Source organism: Helobdella robusta (assembly GCF_000326865.2).
Source record: "Helobdella robusta unplaced genomic scaffold HELROscaffold_152, whole genome shotgun sequence".
Classification (NCBI taxonomy): Eukaryota; Metazoa; Annelida; class Clitellata; order Rhynchobdellida; family Glossiphoniidae; genus Helobdella; species Helobdella robusta.
The window spans coordinates 17,814-28,245 of record NW_008703850.1 but is presented as its reverse complement, the minus strand read 5'-3'; the positions used below and the strand labels follow the sequence as shown (position 1 = coordinate 28,245).

The 10,432-nt window shown below is 33.0% G+C and overlaps 2 protein-coding genes across 2 annotated transcripts; one reads left to right on the top strand and one right to left on the bottom strand.

Annotated features, from left to right (window-relative positions):
* Nucleotides 1-298: 298 nt before the first annotated feature.
* Nucleotides 299-3,808, bottom strand: HELRODRAFT_105051 (hypothetical protein). Its single transcript, XM_009015367.1, has 6 exons — nucleotides 3,700-3,808; nucleotides 3,028-3,146; nucleotides 2,562-2,677; nucleotides 1,526-1,670; nucleotides 1,012-1,125; nucleotides 299-871 (listed from the first exon to the last, which is right to left on the bottom strand). The coding sequence occupies exons 1-6, from the start codon at nucleotides 3,771-3,773 to the stop codon at nucleotides 552-554; spliced, it is 888 nt and encodes a 295-aa protein (XP_009013615.1). The 5' UTR covers nucleotides 3,774-3,808; the 3' UTR covers nucleotides 299-551.
* A 526-nt stretch (nucleotides 3,809-4,334) lies between these two features.
* On the top strand, nucleotides 4,335-6,049 carry HELRODRAFT_195072 (hypothetical protein). Its single transcript, XM_009015366.1, has 3 exons — nucleotides 4,335-4,730; nucleotides 5,212-5,349; nucleotides 5,653-6,049. Exons 1-3 carry the CDS (start codon nucleotides 4,478-4,480, stop codon nucleotides 5,901-5,903), a joined length of 642 nt encoding a protein of 213 aa, XP_009013614.1. The 5' UTR covers nucleotides 4,335-4,477; the 3' UTR covers nucleotides 5,904-6,049.
* The last annotated feature ends 4,383 nt before the right edge of the window (nucleotides 6,050-10,432 follow it).

Below are 10,432 nucleotides of genomic sequence, written 5' to 3'. Positions count from 1 at the left end.
TATTCTATTAAGGTCATTATTTTATATTTTATTTATATTCATCGTCACGCATGTAAATGTGAGACGCACCTTACCAATTGCGTCACTAACAGATGAATGAAACACCTCAATAATGTCACCCTGCCTTTGACATTTAATTAATTTTTGAAAATATGAACGGTATTATGAAAATTTGTTCTTATAGTGGTTTAGTGCAAGACGTTGGAAGAAGATTTCAAAATGAAAATATTTATACTGCCACTTCACCATTAATGTGGTCCGGCAAACGAGTATTGATTTCGCAAACACAACCAGCGTGACAATAACATTGCAGTTTATTCCTTTTTGAACGAATGATGACGATTAGAAAGATAAAATTAATGAAATAAATAATCAATCAGAGTTTATATTGATGGAGGAGACAATGATGGAAAGAAGAAAAGAAGGAAAGAAGAAAAGTCTCATTTATCGATTGATTTGAAGTGATGATGGCGAAAATGAAGATGAAAAGATGAATCGTTTATTATACAAATGAAGGTGAGAACGATGGAGACGACGGTGATAAGATCAGATCATTCATCACTGGAGCTGCTGCTACTGGAGTCAGAGGACATCAACTCAACCTCATCTTTGTTGTTCTGGTCGTGTTGTTGTTGTTGCTGCAACTGCTGCTGTTGTTGCAGAACAATTTGTTGCTGCGGAGTCGAGTAGTCGCGCAACATCCTCATGTTGTTGGCTGTGTTGCTGCCGCTATTTGGAGTCGTCGGTTCGACGCTGGATGGAAGTCTGTTGAGCAGCGTGCTCTGTACCTCGGCACTTGGTTGCCATGTCAGTGAACCACTTCCTACAGCTCCCATGTTGTTGGCTCCTCCCATCTGTTGGTACTGCCCACCTACATGATCAAGTGTGGTAACAACTTTTATTGTTAATTGCTAAACTGATAAACTGAATTTGTAACAGTGATAAAATGACAACACTTAGTCAGTCAATGTGAATAATAACACAATGATGAAGCATTCGAAACATGCTAACCTAATTGTCTGTCATTGAACTGAGATAGCCCAGGAATCATCTTGTTGTTGTAGTCAGTGTAAAGTAGACCCTGTCTCATGTCCACCTCCGTCGGGTATGGTCTTCGTGGGTCACCTAGTTATTTAAGAACAACGGCAGTGATGATGTAGTGCGGTAAACATTTTCGGATTCAGTAGTGGCAACTACAACAGTTTTTAAGATGCTGAATAATCATCTTGTGATGGATGTTATCAACATTGTATGCCACAAAAACCGCAGCAAATAATGATTAACTTGGTTAAACCAGTGAATAAGAATGTAGCTACACATAACTCAGCTCTCTTATCTTTAACAATTATTATCACCATCATCACTTCCTCCATCATCATTATCATCATCAACTGAGCCACACAAGCACCAGCCACCCAACTAACCAGCTACCCAACTAACCACCCACCCAACTAACCACCCACCCAACTAACTCATCACTTCCATCATCTGAGCCATGCAAGCACCAGCTACCCACCCAACTAACCAGGTGCCCAGCTGGATGGACATGCCACGGAGTTACTTGCACTGATCTTGTGTGCATATTTGATGAGTTCCTCAGATGAGATCTTCCTGCCGTTCGCCTGCTGGATCGACTTCAACTTCAACTTCGCCTCGTACGTCATCGTCAACTGAGTTGTGTCGTTGCATTTTGAAAAATATGGATTTTTTTACAGAGTTTATAACTGCCATCATCTAATTATCTTGGAAAGATTTTAACTATACTATCTAAATTATCATCATATACCACAGTATAAACAACATTGTTTAAATAATAATACATTTGGAACCAGACCGAATTATAAACGAAATAATAGTTGATATGTGAGAGGCTGTGTGGTTGGTGTCGCTGCTTCATGGCACAACTACAAACTACATAATATAATTATAATCGGCACCAGTGGCTCTCAATTTTTAGTGCTGTGAACCTCTCAACACCATGCACCACAGTGTGTGTCTCAAATTGGAAAGTTCAAGCCTGTGCTTGGACATTTGAATATAATGTTGCATACTTATGATGAGTATGACGGTGCCTGGCTAACAATCTTAACTACAGCACACTAGATTGTATCCATGTATTGTGTACTAGGTGTTGTTAATACCTTTCAACCTAGAAAGAGTTTAATAGACCTTTAACCTTTTTTCAAGTGAAAATTGGATATTAGTAAGATGAAATTTTGTCACCTGAACAAATTTTGAACTAACGCAGGCGAAGGTAAGCATGAATCTACTTTAAATTTTTTTTAATTGTACAAAAATAAGCTTTACACATCAGAAGAGAGACGGAAAAATTATTTTTGATGACTTAAGAAACCCACGGCGAATCATCATTTGGTGGCCAAACAGGATCGCACCCCCTACAGGTCAAGGACCACTGACCAACATATGTATAATCCTAATTCATTATTTATGCTCATAAGAGATTCTTCCTTAATATACAAATTATCAAGTACAAATCTACACATACATGGTACACGGTACCATATGAAAATAATTTTGTCATATTTTGAAAGAGTACTAACGAGAAGTTCCTCAGCCTCCTTGAGATTTTTCTGAAGTTGTCTGATGTAGGCATCTCTTCGGTCGACTTCCAGCCTCAACTCGTCTATCTCCTTCTGAATCTCTCCCTGCTCCCTCGCTGGTGGTCCACCATGTGGTTTAGGAGAGGTAATAATTAGGCATTTATGGAAAGTTACTATACTCATTTCAATAAATTTCTATAGGCATGATGTTTTCTAATGATTTGATAGTTTTGAAAGTAAATGTTAAATAAAAGTAACAGTAGTAGGAGCAGAATGCAGGGATAATTTTTAAATAATGAAAACACAAATATTTAATTACTTAAGTTTCGAGTGACATAAATATAATCTAAATCAACAACTAACTAGTAGTTTAATTGCAAATGAAATGTAACAGAATCAAGATAAGATAACTGGTAAGCATAAAAAAAAAAATGAAAATATTCAAGCTGAAAAACTTAAAACTAACCAGTTCTCATGCATTCCTGAAATTCAATATCCTTTTGTTTGAGGAGGTTGATGAGTTGAGTGGGGTCCATGTCGTCCTGCTTCGTCTGCCTGCTGGACCCCATGTACTCAAGCAACTCTCTGAGAAAATTAAGTGAATTATTATGACTGACTATTTTTCATTATTAAGATAGGTTGTAATTATGTAATTAAACGGGGAACACAGAGCCAGAGATTTATGCTGTAGTCAGAATTTTTTGAGGTGTTACTCAAGCAACTCTCTGAGAAAATTAAATGAATTATTATGACTGACTATTTTTCATTATTAAGATAAGTTGTAATTATGTAATTAAACGGGGAACACAGAGCCAGAGATTTATGCTGTAGTCATAATTTTTTGAGGTGTTACTCAAGCAACTCTCTGAGAAAATTAAATGAATTATTATGACTGACTATTTTTCATTATTAAGATAAGTTGTAATTATGTAATTAAACGGGGAACACAGAGCCAGAGATTTATGATGTAGTCAGAATTTTTTGAGGTGTTGGAGTCAGATATTTTAATTTTTACTGGTTGGGCTTCAGATCATTTCATTTCCAATCATTTCCAAGTAAATTAGTGAGTAAAGTTAAAAGGTAAATGATAGTAAAAGTAAATGAATGGTAAATAAAAAATAATAAAAAATATAAATACTTTGAGACAATTTCAATATCTTCCAAAAGAGCAAGAAGAACCATTCTGGTGCTGACTTTTTGTTCGGGCTCCATTTTTTGCTTGATTGAAAACTTCTTCAATTCAATCTACAATTGATTTTTAACTAAACTAAATATAAATAAAATTACTTTAAGACAGTGTTTTAGTTTTTTTAGCACAGCTAAGAGGCTATCTCTAAAGCTAAACTAAATTAAGCTCCACGCCAATTTTTCGGAGTCAATTTATTAAAAGTACATTGCGATAGTTTGTAAACATGGACGATACCATAAGAGTACCGATCCCACGTTTTACCAGAAAAAAATGCAGGGATGGGAGAACCAGAAAGAAAACCACTAATTAATTCAATTTTATATTTATACTAGATACACGATTGGGAGAAATTGCATTTAAATTTACTTTTAATTATAGTTTAGATTAACTTTTAACAAATTTTTTAAAAGTTTTAAAAACAAATTTATTAAAAAACTAATAAAATATAAAAATTAATTGTTTGAAATATTAACTTTTTAACAAAATACAAAATATTATAATTTATATTTATTTTAGTCAAAAGAAAATTGTAAAAAAAATTTAAACGATCTTTGAATCTACCTGGGGCAAAGATTTTTCAGGTGTGCAGTTTGCCATTAGCGAAATAAACAAATCAAAAATCATTATAAGAAAAGTTTTCAGTCACAATTCCGACTAATTTTTACCACATTTTAAACGTTATTTATTTAAAAAATTTATTACCGATATTACTAATTATTTTACAAGCATGGCGGACAACAAACCATTTTTGATGGCCTGTGGTTTCGGGGTGATATCGTTCGTTCTCTGCCTAATTGGGTTCGGAACAGGTTACTGGTTCGTTAGTGCAGATGACACGAACCTCTTTGAAAGTATTGGTTTGTGGCAGGTTTGCTTCAACGGCTACGAACATACGTCTGATCTGGTTGGGAAGGCCTACTACGGATGTTGGTGGATCTTCTACAAAGAATACTATTACATACGGAATTGGTTAATGCCTCGTTAGTTATTTGTTGTTTTGTTTTTTTAATTGTGGTATAAACAATTTTACCTTTCTCATAAAAAAAACACAATTGATTTGTAAATTGTATTTGTCGAAATACTGTCTAACGTGATTCTCAGCTTGTTGTTGTTGTTGTTGCCCCATTCTGGGGGACTCCTAGGGTTCCAATCGAGGCCGAAGCCAAACCGCCACTGCAATTGGGTTTCTCCAGAGGTCTATTGGTTGTAATTTTGTGGTGTTTTGTGGACAGCTAAACAGATGCGGTACATCATCTGTATGATTGTTGCAGAAAGGACAGATGTTGAGGTTCCCACTGTCGATTCTGTTTTTGTAGCTGTTTAGAAGAATACTATGGCCAGAACATTAGACAGTATTTCGACAAATACAATTTACAAATCAATTGTGTTTTTTTTATGAGAGAAAGTAAAATTGTTTATACCACAATTAAAAAAACGAAACAACAAATAACTGATTCTCAGCTTGGTTCAAAGCGGTTCAGACGCTGATGACGTTGGCAGTTGTGTTGCAGTTCATCTTCCTGCCACTCCTGTTCATAGCGACCGCCGATGCCAAAACAAAAATGTTGAAGATTCTATGCACCATCAATGCTTTCATAGGTTCATTTATAATCATTATTATTATTAAATACATTATTATGTTATATAATTATAACTTGGACATATCTTAACATTCATTGTAATTTTCAACTCATCATCATCATAATCTCTTTCGTGACTCATCACTGCTCCGTTAAAGTCAAATAATGATTTTGTTAATAATGGTTCACTTGTATGCTTACTGGCTCATTTAACAAATGCAACAAACTGCTTCTATGGTAAAGTCATGGGTTTTGTCAAATTCCAGGTATTATGAATTGTATGTTTCACGTCTTTAATTTTAATCTATTAAAACCATGACAGCCTCTCTCATAACGACATCAGTGGTGATATTCGGCGTGATGGTGGGGTTGGATCGAACCTGGGTGCCGAGGTGGGACCAGGACGAACTCGGCTGGTCCTACGGTCTGGCGGTCCTCAGTGGCTTCTTCTCGTGGTTCAGTCTCATCTGCTTGTGTGTTTATACGACGATGAGGAGTTACGAGCTGGAGAATAAAGAGAAGAAGCCATTTGTTCAAAGTGCACCGTCCGGGAAACGCACGCCTCAAGTTTAAGGATGGCTGGCTGGCTGGATAGTCCTTTTAATATTGCTTTTATTCGATTTTTTTTATTTTTTCCATAATTTTTTGCATAACTTAATAATTAATGATGTTACACGGTGTAAATAAATAAAACTACAAAAACGAGTGATTTACAAAACGTGTTTGTAACTGCTGGTGACTGTCGTCTCGATGCGTCGTCACTATGGAATGCATGAAACATTGGCAGTTTAAAAAAATATCTTTATATTGAACAGTTTAACAACTTTATCTTTTCAGAGTCATTGTTATAAGATCGAAATATAAAATCTATTAAAAAATGGCCACAAATCGCAATTTTAAAACCGACAACATATTTGAAAAGTTAATTGATTGAAAATTTCAAAAATGAATAATACTAATATAACTTTTGTTTGGGCTTTTCACTTAATTAGCGACTTAACGCGAAAAAAGATTTATAAATCATTTCCACTTTTTACGTCACGTGCTCCTGCAAATTAGCCTGCCTGAAATTGTACATTATAGCTGGCGATATTATAATAGATATTATTAGCAGTCAATTTGCGCAATTAGTAAGCTAAAGATTTTGAAAATTCAGAGGCATCACTTTTCTTGATTAGAAAAGAAAGTAAATAAAATAAAATAAATAAATAGAAAATAAAGGCAACGATGTTACATAGATTTTAAATTTTTATAACAAGACGATTTTTATATTCTTCACTTTCGACATCATACATAGTCAAAACGAATGTTTCACGCATCATTTTTTGTTCAATAAATCTAAATTAAAATTTACGATTGAACATTGAACTGAAAATAAATTATTATTTTTTAGATGTTCTAGTTCAAAATATAAAAAAATAATTTCGAAACTTCTCTCTATAACAAACCAACCAACAAAGGAGGATGTTTAAACGGGAAATGTTCTGTGAAACATTTTTAAAAGGCACGATTTCATTAACGTGACGATTTCATTAACGTGCCCTTACACACTGCACAGATCTAGACGACAGAAAAAAATAAATTGAAGAAACTGTCCGAACTGTTAAATAACAGAAAGAAAAACAAGAGAAGGGAGAGAGAGAGAGCAAATATGAACATCATCACTACACCATATTATCCACGATATCATCATCACTTCACCCGTTTCTCCATTGCGGTTGACAAATTTTTCAACATGAACAAAAATGTAGTCTGACAAAACTTCAAACTATAAAATGAGTTTTAATAATTATATAACAAAATGTATCAGGTTGACATTAGAGGCATTTTAATCATTATCAATGAAAAAATGACTTGATGGCTACGAAGGTTGCAGGCTGTGCATTAACAATAATAAAACCTGCGTGAAATTTTTCGAGTAGAAATAGAAAAAATGCAAAGCAAACAAAATGTAACAAGCAGGGTGTCGGACGATAAATATTCAACTCTGACTTGTAGGGATCAAACATTCATTTATTAACTATCTTATGTATTAATTATTATTAAAGAATATTGCAGTTTTCAATGTTACCTAATCTATGTTAATTTTTATGTCTTTGCTTTTCTCTCGACTTCTTTCCTTTTTTCCCGATAGCTTGTAAACGAAACGGTCCGAGATTCACGTGGGAATAAAGATAATATTTTATTACGCCTGAATTGTGTTTGTTTTATTTATTTTAACTCACAACAAGGTGTCTTGTTAGTAGCATAAGTTCGTACTAACAAATTGGTGACCCCGACGTGATCTGAACGAAAATCCGACGTGATTTGAACGAAAATCCCACGTGATTTTGAACGAAAATCTGACGTAAAAAGAAATACAAAGATCCACGTGGTAAGATCAAAACAAAAACAATGTTTCAACCAAATGAGGACCCGATCGCCGTATTACCTCATTTCAAAAAAATAGCGTCAACAGATTGATTCGAGAATTCCGAAATGTGAATTAAATTCCGAATGGAAATTAATTTTGATCTCCAAACGTGATGGCTGCCCGCTACCATATTTTGCTCCTGTATGCAAATGGTAACAGCAACAGAAGATCATGTTCATGTTGAGTGACCATTCATTTAATTGGAAGAATGACGAATTTTTGATTTCAATAATGAAAAAACGAAACTTTAAAAAAATTTAAATTTAATTTTTTATTTAAATTGAGATTATTATTATTAGGTATTTAAAAATAAACTCATCTTCTAGAAAAAACTCTTGTTTTCACTGAATTGATCAACAGAATAACAGTTTAAAAAATAAAAAAAAGAAAAAAAATCAATGTGTTGTTGTTAATTGATAGTTTTGCAAAAAACTGTATTTCAGTTTATATCATGCAAATCAGTTATAACATGCAAATTGGTTGATTTGCAGTTTATAACATGCAAATCAACTATAACATGCAAATTGGTTGATTTGCATGTTATAAACAGAAAGGCATATTTCAGTTATAAACATTCAAATTCAAAATTCTATTTATTTAAAATCCAAAAACACAAAATGAAAAAAAACAGATTGTGCGGATTTACGGAGATCACATAAGAATAACAAAACTGGTAAAGACCACCGTAAATACAAGAACCAATTTAAAAATAAGAACACACATACATACAAAAGTTGATCAATTCACTAGAAGTATGACTGACTGGTGTTAACCATTACAGTTAGTCATTAACTTAATTACGATAGTTCATTAAATGACGACTATGCAAATATGTAGGTTAATTAACAATTAAACAAAAAGAACAAGAAAACTGAAATTGTTTTGACTGTTTCCACTCAGATTTGAATTATAGTGAGAAAAGAGTATAGTTAAACCTAACTATGCCTATTAACTGAAAGGCCATTCCAGTTAATAGGCAGAGTAAGGTTTAAGGCAGGCAAAGCGGTTGAGCACACATAAATAAAAATAAAAACACAAGATAGTAAAAAGCGTAACAACAATAATAATTTTTAATTTCATATCTGCATCTTGAATGAATTTTATTGCTAATGTTAAATGAAACGTGGCGATTCAAATAACTAAAAAATGAAATATTAGTTATTGATTAAAAGGTACAGGTAAACAAGAGAGAACAGGATAAAAAAGAGTCAAAGCGAGAGAGAAAAAGAGAAATTAAGAAAAGATTCTTTTTAATTTTTTAATCATTTTTCAAGATATTTTCGTTTATGAATAGATGAAGACATTGTTTTATTTTGTGTGGTTTGCAATTTTGTCAGACTATAATTAATGTTATCTATCATCTTCCATTATAATCAAAAAGGAAGGTCTGTATCTATCTGTGGAGAACATTAATTGTTTAGTAGAGGCAACAAACTTTAATTTATTTAGAGTGTCTAAATGGTAATAACTGACTTGAGCATAATAACAATCAGCTCATTTCACGTTGCTTTTTTTGATAGTGATATATTGAGGACGTTAAATTAGGCATAAAGTTGTAAAAAAAATGTCATACAAGCATGAAAAATTAATAAAATTTCATGTAATTTCATCGCGGCTGCCATTTTTTTAATTTGGCAAGCTGTTGTTCGATCATGTCGCTTTGTTGATCAAGAAAACCTTTGCTTTTTTAGAGTCGAGGTTTCGTTAGAATGAAGTTAATGAAGCGATAATGAAGTACAAGTAAAATTCAAATTGCCTTCATCTGAAAAGATGATTGGAGAATTTCTGTTCTGACTAGGAGAAAAAAACATCTCGTAACTTCGGTCATAGGTGATGATTTTACAATAAACCAGATAATTTAGTAAGGAGTTGGTTTGCTATCACACAAAGATTGGTGCACAATATGCTCATACCAAATTTCAAGTTTTCCAAACAAGTTTCTGATGGATAACACGGTCGCCAGCATAACCATGAATTGTGTAAAGTTACATTATCTTTTTAGTGGCCAAACCGTTTTTTGCAGACCTTGAGCCATCCTTTTATCTAGCTCTTGTTATAAATTAGATCAGAGTTCAATTTTTTTAATCTAAATTTATTTTTATTTTTTTAGATCAAATCGATAAAAACATTTTTTTTCTAAGTTTTGTTTCAAACATCAAATATTAAGCTAAAAAATGAAATCAAAATTTCAAATTTTGATTTCATTTTCAAATCAAAGAGTTTTCTTTGTTGCTTTCGTCATTCTTTCAATTAATTGACGGATAACACTTGACATGAACAATGATCATCTGTCATTTTCACTTTTTACCAAGTATAGGTAAACAATAACCATTCCCCAAGTCAATAAATATAGATGGGCATTTACGTTTGGAGATCCCATGAGTAGCATGGTCGTCAGATTCAGCGCTCACCAGGATGTAGTCTGACAAAACTTTAAATGATAGAGTGAGTTTTAAAAATTTTCATAAAATTAAAATGTTTCGACCAGACTGACGTGTTTTCAAAAATTATGCATAAAATATTGCTAGGAAGGTTTGCAATGTTGATATTTTCATCAAAAGGTTATGTATCTACCGAACCAAAGTTGAAAATAATAAAACAACGTTTGATAGTTTTTACATGCAGAAACCTGCCGAATGTTAACAAGCAGAAAAAAGAGTCAAAAACATTTTTGAAAGCAGAAAATATA